The sequence below is a fragment of the Aricia agestis genome, chromosome 16 (assembly GCF_905147365.1).
Source record: "Aricia agestis chromosome 16, ilAriAges1.1, whole genome shotgun sequence".
In the NCBI taxonomy this organism is placed as follows: Eukaryota; Metazoa; Arthropoda; class Insecta; order Lepidoptera; family Lycaenidae; genus Aricia; species Aricia agestis.
Genome location: NC_056421.1, coordinates 12417121 through 12434382, shown reverse-complemented (window position 1 = coordinate 12434382; position 17262 = coordinate 12417121). Strand labels below are relative to the sequence as shown.

The 17262-nt window shown below is 36.5% G+C and overlaps 1 protein-coding gene across 1 annotated transcript in view; it reads right to left on the bottom strand.

The window, feature by feature from the left end:
* LOC121734629 (ammonium transporter Rh type B) overlaps positions 1-17262 on the bottom strand; it is a 65347-nt gene that overhangs the window by 12581 nt on the left and 35504 nt on the right. The window contains exons 3-5 of the mRNA XM_042125219.1: positions 16505-16699; positions 3925-4067; positions 2043-2205 (exon numbers count right to left, since the gene is read on the bottom strand). Of these exons, the coding sequence (XP_041981153.1) occupies positions 2043-2205; positions 3925-4067; positions 16505-16699 (501 nt within the window). The remainder of the gene's footprint in view (positions 1-2042; positions 2206-3924; positions 4068-16504; positions 16700-17262) is intronic.

Below are 17262 nucleotides of genomic sequence, written 5' to 3'. Positions count from 1 at the left end.
AAACTAAAATTCTTGTTTTGCTACCCGTGATTAATATACTAGTAAAATATTTGAATAAAATTTTTTAAAAATATTTTACTACATTGGTTATCACTTCGCTAGCGAAACATAGATACCAAAAATGTATGGGTATTACGGGCTTTGCTGAATGTCATGGTGATTTCGATCTCATATATTTTTGACATCTAACTGAGCTCGGTCGGCCTGCGATCGCAATCTTATTCGATCGATTAGCCTCTCTATATATAGGGGCCGTTATGAATGACGCACTAGCAGCTACCCGCGACGTCGTCTTGAAAGCTTAGATACTCTATAGCAGCAATAGTGCCTTTTTTTTTAAGGAGGGGAAATGCATTACGCATCCCCCGCCCTCTCGGGGGAAAGGGCAGGGGTATGTCGGACTCCCTCCGCAGAGGTTTACCGACTAAAACCCCCCCCATGCCCTCGTCAACACTACACGCGGAGGAGCGGGATCGCTACGCATTCTACCGCGTCCTCCGCAGCGCTTGCCGCTTCCGGCACCACAATCACTGCAGCAGCCTATGCTGCCGCCTGTCTTCACCGAGAGGCTCCCCGGGCACCGGGGGAGCCTAACTCCTCGGGGCCTATATTGTGGGCGGTGATCCCCCGATCAGTCGCCCACAGGCCTAGGCTTCCACCTCCATAGCGGGGGCGATTTCACTCGCCCCGGCTTTATCGGCTCCAGGCCGCTTACGTGGCCGAGCCTTACGCTTCTGAGCAATAGTGCCTAGGTGATAGTGTGATAATATGCAACCTATATGTTGACCCGACCTCTTCGTAATATTCATGCAAAAATTTGAGTAACTCCATGCAGCACTTTTTTAGTTTAGTTTTTGTCTGTTTATCTGTATATGCATGTCCGGACATGCATTAAAATTCTAAAAAGTATAATCTTAATATATATATTTCTTGTGTGCGTGTGTATGTGACTGAACTCCTCCTAAACGACTGGACCAATTTTGATGAAATTTTTTGTGTGTGTTCGTGGAGATTCGAGAATGGTTTAGATTTACAGTTTGGTCTACTGGAAAATGTTTTTTCAATTAATTTCTTATTTATAAGGAGTTGTTGATTTTGGAATGTTTTACATTAGATCCGGCGGACGGCTCTATCATCGCATTCAATATTATTCTATTTCAATTTAGAATAATATTGAATGCGATTTACTCCGCCGTTTGTGAACCGATTTTCAAAATTTTTCTTTTGGTATATGTGGTATCATCCCAATTTGGTATTATATTCACAAAAGTGGTGATCTGATGAAGGATGCATAAGTAATCGAGGGAACTTCTCAAAATTTATATGGAAACATGTGGTGACTTCGGTTTCGTGAGAAGTATTCTAAGCATGATTTTGCAGCGAGGTATACCTGGTATACCGTGGTTCGGAAGGTGCTGAGAGAACTCCTGATTCTTTATAGATACAAGTTTGGGAAATTCGGCGTTGTTTTAAGAACGGAAAGCATATGCTACTACGCAAATTACATTCATCATCATCATCATCATCACTACCATTTTATACCATATATCGTCCCATGGTTATGACTTATGAGCCTATAATGACCCTGTTATTGGTACTTTGCATAGTCTTTTAGATCGAGACTCGAGTTTGTCAAGCGATAATTTAAAAAAATCGATACTTAATATTGCTTGAGAGTATATTTGCTTGAACTGAGAGTATGTAAGATAGTTAATTTATCGAATAAGGCTATAGGCTATTTATTATCACGCTAAAACTAATACGACCGAAGAAACTCAGGAAAATGTGGGAAAAACGGGGGAAATATTAGAAATTACGAACTACTGGAGCAATTTTTATGGCAATATTTGGCACAGATATAGAGTAAACCAAGTGAAGGGAGTAGGGACATAAGAGCTATTTTTATGGGAAAATATCCGGTTTCCGTAAAATTCCTAATTTACGCGGGCGAAGCCGCGCGGGACATCTAGTATATTATAATATTATGTTTGGCTTCGATATTCGATTAGTTTTGACTTTCCTACGATTTTAGATAAACATACCAATCATAGCCGTGACGTCAGAGGTATAGCTGGGTCCATTTAGATCGACTGTAGGTGTGTTTGATGAGTCCTCAGTCTTCTTAAACCGCAACGCCCAACTCGCTGCTAGGCCGAAGTATGCCCCGAATGTGTGTATAGCTATGGACCCACCGACGTCAGCTGCCTAAAAATGCACAAGATCATTTTTTTAAACTAAACCTTCATTAAAAAATTAAAGCACAAGACAAAGTGACTGCAACTGCAGATGTGATTGAACTATAGTCAAAATTGAAAAACGAGTCAGCAGCGGCCAATGACCTTACTAGTCTAGGAGCGAAGTGTAAATGCTTGCACCGTACCTATTTGATTCTGGTTTTGAACATTTATATTATAGCTATAGAGATTCTATTATTAGTTATAGACTGTTATATTAAATTCTTTTGAATACCTCTCGACAACATTCAGAATATTTTGCTACGTTTTATGAACAAGAAGCAATGTACTATATTATTTTAACTTCTATCAGAGTATGCAAAATATTATATTGCTCTTGAACTAGAAACAGTTATCCTTAATAATTATTGTCAGATATGAATAGAAAACGATGAAACGTGTCAAGTTTTTTAACTGGGGTCAATGACCGCTGTCACCTCGAGTCACCTCGTAAACTTTAACCCTCTTACTAATAAACGCTGTATCAGCTTTGGATAGTTATACAGTGTTTTGTCTTCTTCAATCCAATTAAAAATGTCACTTGTGTGACAGGAACAAAACACTGTATAACTATTCAAATTTTATAAAACGTTTATTAGTAAGGGGGTAATACTATAACGTTTAAATATTGTATTATTTGTAACCGATATTACCTAACTGAAAATACACTTCTAAATTGTCTCTACATTTTAAGATTGAATTATTCCCCCTAACGTCCTCTAACTTTTTAATTGGTAATACCACCTGTGAATTAACTTCAGAAGTTTATTACGACTTTATTATTTAAATTGATGAGTATACTTTAAACACAGTATTTAAGTAAATTTTGTATGTAATTATATACTGATTTGTCTATCTCTGTTACCTCTTTAAGCTTATGGCCGATTTACACGGGTGACTAAAGCCGCACGATTTACGCCGCATGGCGGAAAATCGACCTTGTAAATGGCAATTCGACTACGCCGCATGCGGCTAAAGTCGCAAGCCCCAAAGTCGTGCGGCCAATGGCCGCATGCGGCTGGTGACTAAAATCGACCGTACAAACGCTCAGTCGCAAGCGATCGCTTGTTGCGAATACTACTGTCGACTGGTGACTAAAATCGACCCGTTAGTCACCCGTGTAAATCGACTATTAAAATAATGAACAGATATTAATGAAATTTTTCCACAGACGTTTTGAGTAACATACGATTCAACGCAATTAAGTTGCGGGCAATAGATTGCTGACAACGTGTTGCAATAGCAAAATGTATCCACAACAAAGCTTGGAGTTAAGGCGACGCCTTGATAATTTGGTTGTAGCGATATCGATTTTTCTCTGCAATGACTAAAGCTAAGAAATTAAAGTTCATACCATAGCATAACACGATTGGTCAACTTTTATAACGCAGAATAATCAATCAGAAGACCTCTGTAAAAAAAGGGATTCCTATTTACCAACAAAGGAGAGTGATTTAAGCTTCCAAAATGTGTACCTAATAGATTGGTTCAAGCATACACTTTAATTTGCCCATAGCTTATATGAAATGTATTTATGGTTTTTAAATTACGCGACATAAACCATTTTGTCGCTACGCACTTTCGATTTTTTGTTGTTCCATTGCTTGTTTTTTATTTTATTTTAACACGGCGTCACCTTAAGCTAAGTTACATGGAAGTGTGTGGTCAGGAATTATGATAATAAACTTACTTTAAATACTCCGGTTACAAGCCAAAGGTTCAAGCTTGCTATGACGATTTCAATGACAGCTATCACTAGAAGCTGCAGTCCGCTGGCCAGGCCCAAAATCGCGCCGAACGTTATCAACACCGTCGCAGACATAATGTCCGCCTCTGAAAAATATTAGACCTATTTATTATCTTCATAAAATACAACACAGCATTTTAACTGCAAGCTGTACCAGAAAAAACATTTATACGTGGGAGAGCCATGCTTCGGCACGAATGGGCCGGCTCAACCGGATAAATACCACGTTCTCACAGAAAACCGGCGTGAAACAGCGCTTGCGCTGTGTTTCGCCGAGTGAGTGAGTTTACCGGAGGCCCAATCCCCTAACCCCTACCCTATTCCCTTCCCTACCCTCAACTATTCCCTTCCCTTCCCTTCCCTACCCTCCCCTATTACCCTATTCCCTCTTAAAAGGCCGGCAACGCACTTGCAGCTCTTCTGATTTTGCGAGTGTCCATGGGCGACGGAAGTTTCTTTCGATTAGGTGACCCGTTTGCTCGTTTGCCCCCTTATTTCATTAAAAAAAAATTTTTTTTAAGTATTTGTACGTTATTAAAAGTTATGTACCAAAATTACGAATGCGAAAGTATCTACTATCTGTTAGCGAAAAGCTTTGTCCACACTGTGCCTTTTTCTGTTCGTCAAAGGCATGCGTTATAGCGCAGTCAACAGCGAACGTGAGGCATGCCCGCGACGCAAATCTGACCTCTGACCGTATCCAAAAAACAAAAATGACGTTAGCGTTACGTTCGTTGACGCATTCAATTGGGATTTTGAAAAAAAAAAAGTATTGATTTTTTTTATGTATTTTAAAACTTTATTATTAATTATATTGATTTTTAATGCAAAAAACTTGAAAAAAAATTTTTTTTAATTAATTATAAACAATTAAAAATTGATAAAATTCAAATAAAAATCACGTGACTGTAAACGCGCCATGATTGGTCGCCATACTTGTGACGTCATAATGTTAAAGCAATTTCATGATAGTACAGTGTTTATGGCTATTATCTTTGACTTGATAAAAATATCTCAAATTTATTAGTGAAAAACGATTTGAAAAGTTTATTTCGACTAACTATGTGTGATAAAGAATTTATAAAAGCAAAATCGGATAATATTCCTGATGTTGATATATTTATGATCACTAATTTTTTTAAAAATGACGTTCGGTTTAATTCTGCTGAAGTTCGAGGTACTAAGGCATCAAGGTAAGTCTGTTAAAAAATACTATTCTAAATGAAAATAAGTATTTATTCTCTATTAAATATAATTAATAATTATTTCATTAATTGTAGAGCATCACGTGAGAGTTACGGTGATAAAGCTATAGGTTATGTTCAACTTAATCGTAAGAATGGTATTTGTGTTTTAAAAGGACGTGTGTGTCCAGAACACCGAGTTCGGAGTAAAGCTTACTCAGTTACTCTAACTATCAATGAAAAATTAAGAAAAGTTATAATATTATGTAATAATATTATTAAGTAATATTATTATGAATACTTACATCGAAATGATCTTCACAACAAAAAAAATTTGATTTTGTTTTTGAATAATCTCGGTGCACTGCTTGAAACCATTTCTTTCGACGTTTTTCGTCTTGTGGAACATTTAAAAACATTTTTTCAGGAGTTGTTTTTGTAGTATTTGTACATAATGGTACAAAACAAGAGCGATAACTTTTGAGTTTTGACATTTTTGATTATTTAACAATGCCAACAGAATTTACTAGATAAAAACTCAAAACACTGTACTAATTATTATATCTCTGTATGCTACAATGAGCAAAAACTAACATTGTGACGTCACACGCGCTCGGGTTTATTCGGGAGCTGTCGGCGGATCTTCGGTACTGAATTTAAAATTTAATTTTTATTTTGAAATAACTTTTTAATTATTGCAAAAAAAAAAAAATAGTTTTGTTATAAAACTTATATATGATCTTTCCATTTATCACCAAAAAAAAAAATTCAAAAACCCAATTATTGATTACGCCAAAACGAAAGCTGAATGAAAGTAGATGACGAAAATTGAAGACGAAAGCGCATAGTGTGGACATAGCTAAACGGATTTAAAATTTTTGGTAAAGAAATTTGAGTCTCTAGAACGGACAAAGAATATATTGAATCCCGATAAAATGTACGGTTCCTGCACAAATAAACTAATTTTGGTGCAACGAAATTGCGGACAACAACTTTTGTATCTATATTGTACTAGATGTCCCGCGCGGCTTTGCCCGCGTAAATTAGGAATTTTACGGAAACCGTACATTTTCCCATAAAAATAGCTCTTATGTCCCTACTCCCTTCACTTGGTTTACTCTATATCTGTGCCAAATATTGCCATAAAAATTGCTCCAGTAGTTCGTAATTTCTAATATTTCCCCCGTTTTCCCACATTTTCCTGAGTTTCTTCTGTCGTATTAGTCTTAGCGTGATAATATATAGCCTATAGTCTTACTTGATAAATTAGCTATCTAACACTGAAATAAGTTTTTAAATCGGACCAGTAGCTCGTGAGATTAGCGCGTTCAAGCAAACATACTCTCAAGCAATATTAAGTATAGATTTTTTTCAATTATCGCTTGACAAACTCGAGCCTCGATCTAAAAGACTATGAAAAGTACAAATAACAGGGTCATTATAGGCTCATAAGTCATAACCATGGGACGATGTATGGTATAAAATGGTAGTGATGATTGTGATGATGATGAATGTAATTTGCATAGTAGCATATGCTTTCCGTTCTTAAAACAACGCCGAAACTCCCAAACTTGTATCTATAAAGAATCAGGAGTTCCCTCAGCACCTTCCGAACCACGGTATACCAGGTATACCTCGGTGCAAAATCTTACTTGTTGGTAGCATATGCTTAGAATACTTCTCACGAAACCGAAGTCACTACATGTTTCCATATAAATTTTGAGGAGTTCCCTCGATTACTTATGCATCCTTCGTCAGATCACCACTTTTGTGAATATAATACCAAATTGGGATGATACCCTATATACCAAAAGAAAAATTTTGAAAATCGGTTAATAAACGGCGGAGTAATCGTTGAACATAAGAAAACGAACATAACACCTCCCCCATTTTGAAAGTCGGTTAAAATTGTAGCCTATGTGTTATTCTGATCTATAAGCTATATTATTGTAAAGTTTCATTAAAATCCGTTCTGTAGTTTTTGCGTGAAAGAGTAACAAACATCCATACATCCACACATCCATACATCCATATATCCAAACAAACTTTCGCCTTTATAATATTAGTAGGATAGTACTTTTGCATAATCAATAATCATCATTATTGACTTGTGCTATACATATTATACAGAGTGTAACAAAACTATAATGACTTTAGGGTGTGAAAAGGTTCCCCATTTATACAGTTCACTGTGAAAGTAGCAGCGCTGAAAGAGCACCTTTTTTCGTGATTTGTATGGGCAAGCGCCCGAGCCGAGATTTTTCCATACAGAAGTTAAAAAGGGTACTCTTTCAGCGCTGCTACTTTCACAGCTACTATGTATAACCTTTACACAACTATGTATAAAGGGACCCAATCACCCTCACTACCTATATCACTTGGTTTTGTTACGCCTTGTATATTTCGAGCTTGCATAATAATTATGAAGTTTTGTGTTAGTTCATTGCTGATGATAATTCTAGAAGCGTGTAGTTTCTAGATTCTGCTCGTCTATAACAGAGTTAGGTATAAGTACGACACTTGGTGTGCACGACGAATGCATAAATTAATGCCAGAGACGCTCTGCGACAAGCGCGAGACTGTTGCGGCGGGTTCCGCAGGTTTTACCTAAAATAATTTTCAGGTGGTGGATTGCTTGTTAATAGCGATTTATTCATGTTGACCAATTGAGATGCAACGAGTGATTAAAAAATACCTGACTGATATACGTTACTTTTGGTGTATTAAGTACGGTTTGTAAGTTTGTTCTTAGTTGTTTTGCAGCTGTTTACTATTTATTAGCGCAGCGCTCTGTTGATTGGCTATCGTCAAAACTAATCAACAACGTTGTGGGAAAAATAAGATCCTATTAAAACATATACTTGGCATGAACTAATTATTATTATCATTAGCAGCCGTTAGATTTCCACTGCTGGGAAAAGGTCCCTCTTTCGTTTAATTTTCTTCGTGGACATGTCTGACAATAATTTTCCAAGATTTCAGACGGTGAAATGTAAATGTAACTAATTAAAATAAAGATAAACTTTAAATATTTGTAACAGAAACAACTAAACTTACTAACAACTTTAAACCAAACAATAAAGGTTTATAAACTTACAAGCTTGTGCCAAAGGATCCCTAAAATAGATTGCGTCGTATTTTTCATTACGTAAGAATTTATTTGTCTTCTAAATGAGAAGATTCTAGAGATTAGTTACAGTTTTCAGTGCTTTAGCCGTGTCCTAGGACATGTAAGATCCTAGATTATTCACATATTTTCAGTGTAGAACTTTGCATGAGAATGTTTGGTAAATATTTTAAAGTTTATACGTGACTTTACGAGCATTTTGTTAATATTAACAAGAATAATTTTTATAACAAAATTACTTACATACTTATAATGTCTGCTACCATCCATACTAATATTATATATTCGAAAGTTTGTTTGTTTGTTACCCCTTCACGCCCTAACCGCTGAACCGATTTTGCTGGTTACGAAGATACTTTGAATCACGAGAAAGGACATAATAATATTATGATACTTTTCATCATGAGAAAGTAGGCAAAATCTACTAATATTATAACCCTACTATTGTGTCATGAGTCAAGACTCATGACTCATTCATGACTCATGAGATATTTTAGTTAAAAGTTTTAATCATGAGTTATCCAACACAAAATAATTGTCATCCCTGTTTACACTGAGACACGGAATGATGCACTCAGGGCCGTCACTAATATAGTTTTTGTAAACTTATTTTGAAAATGTGTTAAAATGATTTATATTAAGGTGATGTGACGAATAATGGAGATTCTGTAAAAAAAGTTGTGGATAGCCTATCCGGCACTTTATCAGGAAGTGGTGAAGTGAAGTTGCAGGTGTAGTATCTGTAACTAACTATACTACTGACTATATTAAGTTTGATAATAATCGGAACTCGGAACGTCTACTACTCACATTATGTGAAATTAATTATAATGTTATTTATTGTGTTATTGTAACAAACAATTAAAATTTTAATAATTAAATTTATTTTCTATTTTCGATAATTTCTTAATAATGAAGATAACTAATATTTTTTAAAGCTGCAACAATATTTTTATGCACAATTTGTAATGGTGGCAACCCTATTTACTCTGCAACGAATGTTGCATATTACGAGAACGTATGCAGATGCAAAGTTATAAAGTCACGAACATTTTACATTGTCTTATTACGTTAGTGTCAAACACTAAAAAAGGTGCTAAAAAAGGGGAAATCTAGAAACTTTAAAAAGGGGTTTGTTACGTCTTATATTATAAAACTCTTCGTCCTATATAAATTTTGCGATGCGGTGTTTTAGTAAAAGTAAATTGCGTATAAACAGAAGGTGATTTTTGCGAATTAATTTTCATTGATTTTCCCATAGTAATAATTTAAAGTATAATATAGTATATAATTTTAGATATTTTCCAATGTAGCCTATGTGTTAATCCAGAATGTCAGCTAGCTCCATGACAAATTATATTAAAATCGCTCTAGCTGTTTTAGCATGAAGAACGAACAACAACACAGTATTAGCAGAGTAGACAGAATTATAGAGTATACCGACTTAGAACTGAGGTTGAAATTTTTAAGTTTGACGTATTATGATAAAAGTCGGCGCTAGGGTCGTTACCTACAAATTTAGTAGGCACATGCAAAGAAAACTGTCAGATTTCAATTTCAAAATCTTCATTTTAAAAATAAATTATGTCAACCAGCGCGCCAGCCCTTAACTTATCCTGGCGAAACCCGAAAGAAATGACAGGTATTATTACATGTCCGTCTCTTAGCAGTCGAATTACTGGTAGTTATGTATATTGTGGTATTAGTATATTTCATACTAATGTTATATGATTTTAATAGTACGATTTTGACATCAAATATTAGTAGCTAAAAACCATTTTTTTAATTTAAACTCTGGAATCCTAAGATTACTTGGACAAAAATGCCTAAATATAACGATAACTAATGAATAATTTAATTTTAAAAATTTACGGCTTCGCTTTCTACTTAACTGAAAATAAACAAAAACTTGGTAATTTAAAATAAAGAAATTTCATTTGAAGTTTCGTAGTCTCAGTGGAAAACAAATTTTCTCAGTATTTATTCAGAGAAAATGATTTTTACATAAATTATTTTGTTTATGAAATATTATGTTTACCTAAAATTTCTTGTTTTTTCTCGGAAATTGGTCTTTATAACTTTTCGATTGACTTTACACCCTCTATCAGAATATAAATCACGACAGGAAATCGAGCCAAGAGAAAAATTGGTTAGGAAAATAGAGTATAAAAATAAATGAAGCTAATTGTAATATGAATAGATGCTGTTGAGGCTGACCTGCGTGACCTTCAAACAGTGCCGTAAATAGCCTTTTTCGCGCCCTGTGCGAGCTTATAACTGCACCCTTGTTTTTTAACTGGCTTCCAAATAGGAGAAGGTTATATTATGTTCGGCTGTCAATTTTTTTTTACTAGATTGGAAAACATCTCTGGGGCGCAGCAGGAAATGCTTATCAGGTGCAATTCGATAGAATAAGAGTCTGCCTGGTCTGGCCATTCTTGCGCCCTACCCCCCCCCCCCCCCCCCCCCCCAGAGTCTACGCCCTGTGCCTGGGCACCGGTGGCACCGCCCTATTTACGGCACTGCCTTCAAGTCAGTAACTGCATTGTAAAAGGAGGGGAAGTAAGTTATCTTCATACAAAGGCACCGCGCGCGGCTTGTATGTGTGCGCCATAGTATTCATTCGTCGCCACGTACGGCACACAACAAAATCTCGGCGGTACCAGCCTCTAAAACTCGCCGAGATTTTGTTGTGTGCCGTACGTGGCGACGCATTGATACTATGGCGCACAAGCCGCGCTCGGTGCGTTTATATGAAGATAACTTACTTCCCCTCCTTTTATTATGGTAACTGGCAGGAGGTAGCGCAGGACAAGGCTCAATGGCGGAAGCTCATTTCGGAGGCTAAGATCCACTTTGTGTCGCTGAGCCAGCGGAGTTAGTTAGCTAGTTATATAAGTATGTGAATAATTATAATTTGCTTAATGCTAACTGGCTCGGCAAACATTGTTTTTCCATACGTTAACACAGAACTACCTTCCTTTAAAGTCTCTTTTTTTTTCTTTATTTTAAGTGTTTAAAAACAACATTTCATACAAACTTGAATGACTGTCTTTGAATGAGTTTCTTTGAGCTACAGAATATAATTATTTTGAACTAGATGACGCCTGCAATTCCGTAGCGCCAAAACTCGTTTATTGCGTGGGAACTGTGAGTTTTTCCGGGATGAAAAGAACCCGGTGTTCTTTCCCGGAACTCAAAGTATCTTCATACCAAATTTCAGCAAAATCGGTTCGGAGGTTCGGGCGTAAAGTGGTAAGAAACAGACGGGCAGACACTTTTTGTCTACACATGTCCGCAACGCTGGCGCTGTCGAGGGGTATGCTGGCGAAGGTCAGAAAAGTAGACGGGCGCTCTATTCTCGCCAGGACTGACAGCCAGCGTTGGCCTGGCTTGAAGAACTATTTACACGCGGCATATACTAAGCCAATACTGGCTGCCAGTCTTATTGGCAGCAAGTATTGGCTGTGTATAAATTATACTTTTGGGCGTGAAGAGGCAGACAGACACACTTTCGCATTTGTAATATTAGTATGGAAGTATGGATTATCTCAAGTCTCTGAAACTATGGTGTATGAAATGAAATGATGTTTATTTGGATAAAATCTCTAAATAGTATAAAACAAAGTCGCTTTCCGCTGTCTGTATGTATGTGTGTATGTATGCTTAGATCTTTAAAACTACTCAACGGATTTTGATGCAGTTTTTTTTAATAGATTGAGTGTTTCAATAGGAAGGTTTATATGTATAACATATGCATAATATGGTAGAGAAACACTGATAATTTTAGAGGTTTCTAATGTTATGTCGTAAATAAATTCATTTTTTTGCGTTTATATTGCAAACGCTGGCTAAATCCTACGAGATAGATCAAAATAATGTACTACAGTATTGTACACCTTAATAAGGTAAACAAAAAAGTCCGCGATGGTATATGTCTATTTCTTAGGGATAACTCACAATAGCCATTTTTGTTCTTTACTTTTTACGAAAAATAATGGCTTATTTACGAAGCGATTTTAACAATTTACAACATTAACCCTTATCCAAATAAACATGTTTGGAAGCTAAGACATTAAATGTAGATTATAATTGTCTTTTACACTATACAATTTCGATCAATACTTTAGAAGTTTTCAAACGTATAAACTTACGCGGAATCAAAAAATATGTCGCGCGGCGGCGGCCGAGGGACATAGCGGTTACGGCGGAACCGGCCGGGGGCTCTCATAAGCTTCGGGCTTATGTTATTGTAGTAGATAGTGTATTTCGTCATTGTGTGGTTGTGCAGACGGTAACGCAGAGGAGCAACCACAGCGCTTTCTTTCAGATATTTATTGTTTCTGGTTCTTTGGTTTCTGAATTGTCGATAAAAATATATTTGACTTGGTTAGAAAAACGGACTTTTGTTTTTGCTTTGCGATTGGGTTATTTGTTGCTTTGTGGGTATTACTATACGATCATGCCTGGAAGACGTCGTCGTTCGAACATAGGTCGTAGTACAGTGAATGCCAAAAGAGCACGTTCAGCAAGAGATGAAGAATCGTCAACGGAACGTGAGACTCGCCTCAGCCAGAATAGTGATAGAAATCGGATACAGAGAGAAAGATAATCGTCTGTAGAGCGTGAGGCTCGCCTCAGTCGGAAAAATGATAGAATTCGGATACAGAGAGAAAGAGAATCTTCTGTAGAGCGTGAGGCTCGCCTCAGTCGGAAAAATGATAGAATTCGGATACAGAGAGAAAGAGAATCGTCTGTAGAGCGTGAGGCTCGCCTCAGCCAGAATAGTGATAGAAATCGAATACAGAGAGAAAGAGAATCGTCTGTTGAGCGTGAGGCTCGCCTCAGCCAGAATAGTGATAGAAATCGAATACAGAGAGAAAGAGAATCATCTGTAGAGCATGAGGCTCGCCTCAGCCAGGATAGGGATAGGCATCGAATACAGAGAGCAAGAAAATCATCCGCACAGACACATAGCAACACCGAACAAAACGAACAACCAAACAGCCACAGACCCGAGAGAGTAACTAATTCATGGGTAAATAAAGAAAATTCTGCCAATTTTTGCGAAACTTTTATCGTTTACGCAGCACAATAGGAAAAATCACCCGATTTTGAAACATTCTTCATTGGTGCTCCGCTTCTATTGGTCTTAGCGTGATAATATATTATAGGCTACATCCTACTAATATTATAAAGGCGAAAGTTTGTTTGGATGTATGGATGTGTGGATGTATGGATGTTTGTTACTCTTTCACGCAAAAACTACTGAACGGATTTTAATGAAACTTTACAATAATATAGCTTATACTGATGTATGTATATTATTCTGATGAATAACACATAGGCTACAATTTTAACCGACTTTCAAAATGGGGGAGGTGTTATGTTCGTTTTCTTATATTCAACGATTACTCCGCCGTATGTTACCCGATTTTTATATCCACAAAAGTGGTGATCTGATGAAGGATCGAGGGAACTCCTCAAAACTTATAGGGAAACGAGTGGTGACTTCGGTTTCGTGAGAAGTATTCTAAGCATATGCTACCAACAAGTAAAAGTTTGCACCGAGATATACCTGGTATACCGTGGTTCGGAAGGTGCTGAGAGAACTCCTGATTCTTTATAGATACAAGTTTGGGAGTTTCGGCGTTGTTTTAAGAACAGGAACCATATGCTACTATGCAAATTACATTCATCATCATCATCATCATCATCACTACCATATTATACCATTTCATAGTCTTTTAGATCGAGACTCGAGTTTGTCAAGTGATAATTAAAAAAAAATCTTTATTTTATTTCTAAAAATAGTTTGACTATAGGCTATATTATATAATATATTATCACGCTAAGACTAATACGACCAAAGAAACTCAGGAAAATGCGGGAAAAACGGGGAAAATATTTTTTATGGGAAAATGTACGGTTTCTGTAAAATTCCTAATTTACGCGGGCGAAGCCGCGCGGGACATCTAGTATGGTTATAAACTAAAGATGTTACATTACATGTTACATACAGTATGAAGAAGACTACCAATAAGTATGATAATTTCACTCATTTATGAAAGAAAAAATGTATGACTGTTAAAAAAAACCTTAAGTATAATAAAACATGTACGAAAGTTTGTACATCGTTTGAGGTCTTAGTCCATTTTTATTAAATGAACGAAGCCTTAAGCAAAAAATAATTTGCGAACTTTTTTTGTAAAGTTATGAAGAGAAAATACTCATTTTCTCAAAATAACAAGCCCTCTTTAAATCATAAGTCAAAACAAAATAATTATGTATTTTATTTTGACTTAAGTAGTATGTATTACGAATTTCAATGTGTGTGCCTTTATTATATCGCAAAATTTTTCTTTGTAAGAATTCACGGGCGTTATGAGACGTTATGTCCGTACTCGTCTAGTTAATTTTACTTTTAACCCTGGAACCGTACCCTTGGGTACAAATGAAAAAAATTACAAAAATTTCGTTATATTTTTTTTACTGTTCGACGATTTGTTTCGCGCGTCCGTGTATTTGCGTGGGACAGGGTGATGCGCTGATACCTCAGTCGGGCGCAGTTCTTGCTAGCAAGTGGAAGCGGTACATTGCTTGTGGTACTGCAGTACCCCAGGGTACTTTAAACGTAAGTAATTGTTTGAACATTTTCATCGTTTTGTTGTTTTTTTTTATTATTTGTGGGCATGAATTTGATGAAACCGACATAAAATTTATCGAGATCGGTCAAGCAGTTTTGATATTGTGAGTTTATTTGTTTTTGATGGCATTATAGGATTGTTTACACACTCCTAACTTATTTTCTTTTTTTCAGATAACGTCTAGACGTAATTTGAGTGAAAATTAAATAGAGAATATTCTTCTGGAATCGGAAGATGGTGAAGATCTGTTTTTAGGTGAGGCATCTGATGAAGAGCTGGATAAAGTTATACAAGATTTTCACGATGACGTAATTTTCCTCACTCTTTAGAAGTAGAGTCACCTCCTGATTCAGACGAAGAAATAGAAGAAGTATCTTTGCAGTTCAGTTCTAATGCGTAACCAGTCACTGTCCTTAGCGTTCCAGATATTTTACGTGGTAGAGGTAGAAAAAAAAACAGAAAAGCAGCGAAAAATGTGTATGGCATGGATAGCTTTGTCATACTTACAGTGTGTCGCGCAAAACTCGCCGCTGGAGCCTCTGTGTGTTCTATGGAATACTAAATATTGTGGGGATCAATTCTATGATACTGTTACATTCTATTCAAATGCTGCTAATAAGCAATTTTTCAGGAATAGGCGCATTTGCCTGAAGACTTTCGCTTTTGATCTCATAAAACCGCACCTAGAAGACAGATTTCAATACCGAACTTTGCCAACGTCCCTACAAATAAGTATTGGTGATATATTGGGGAAAAATCGACCAACGCCTTCTATAGCTTCTCCTTATTTCAAATCTGGAAGGTGTTTTTTCTTCCCGAGGTCCAAAGACCGCAAATCACGTACGCAATGTGAGACGTGCAAAACTTTCATTTGTACTGTTCACCAGAACAAAATATGCCAAAAATGTTTTAAGTACCTAATTAATACGATTTAATTATGTTTAGAAAGACTGAGGTTATTGTTAAAAAGTTTATGTAAGTTGATTTAATAATAAAATCTTTAATATTTCAAAATCTTTTTAAAAATGTGTTATTATTGTTGGGGTGCACTAGTACCTCAGGGTACCGTTAAATAAAGTTTAAGATGGGTACGGTTCTAGGGTTAATGACGTAACGTATAGATACGATGACGTGATAAAACGGTTGTGTCATGATGTGTATAAAACAATATGTTTTAATGGGACACTACGTACTCATACGTCGTATAATTTGTATGGACATTTATTGTGTCATTTTGTTATACAGTCTCAAGTGATAGCGTCCTTGAAAGTGTTAAAAAATATTAATCGTAAGTACTCATGACAATCTATATATATAAAACTCAAAGGTGACTGACTGACATGGTGATCTATCAACGCACAGCCCAAACCACTGGACCGATCGGGCTGAAATTTGGCATACAGGTAGATATTATGACGTAGGCATCCGCCAAGAAAGGATTTTGATCAATTCCACCTCCAAGGGGTTAAAATAGGGGATGAAAGTTTGTTTATAATAATACTTCTTAACGCGAGCGAAGCCGCGGGCAAAAGCTCGTAAAATATAAAATTTTGAATGCAACTTACCAAGTAAAGATTTCTTCGTGACATAAATTGTGTTGTTTTCCATGGTAAAGAAGTTTTGGCACAGTAAAGCCCATTGTATAGTCAGAGCTGCCAAGAGCCAATTAAAGCCGAGCGCACTATAACTGTACTTTTTGAGGAAGGTCATGAGGAAACCAAAGCCGATGAAGATCATCACATGTGTCCCTTCGAAGGTTCCTGAAACAAAAAGTTGGTATTTATTTAAATAGATGCAATGGAATGTAATTGTAACACCTCCAATCTTCGAACTCGTTCAAGATTCGATAGATAAAAAATGATCGCTGTTAAGCTTTTGTGTACTAACCCACAGACACATTTTTGTTGAATTATGTATGCAATCTTGTTCTAAATTATCTAAAAAACGTTACTGCATTCATAACTCAACACGTATACGATGATACACAAATGAAGGGTCCACTGCAATAATGATGAATGTCCTAAGTTGTTAGTTTTAAGATAATTGGGTTTTTAAATTTAGAACGTTGTAACAAAACTTGGAATTAAAGATTATTTTGAAGTAAACGCCTGTGACGTTGAGCGTTTCAGCCCGGCCGCACATTGTCCGAAATTTCTGATCAGAAACAGCTGAACGTCCGCGCTGTCTCTTACATTTTGTACTGAGCCGAGCGAGCTGGAACTCGCCGGAAGGATATTTCGGATAGTGTGCGGGGTGGTCCGGCGAAATTCAACTGTTTCTGATCAGAATTCAAACAATGTGCGGCCGGGCTTATCCGTGTAGC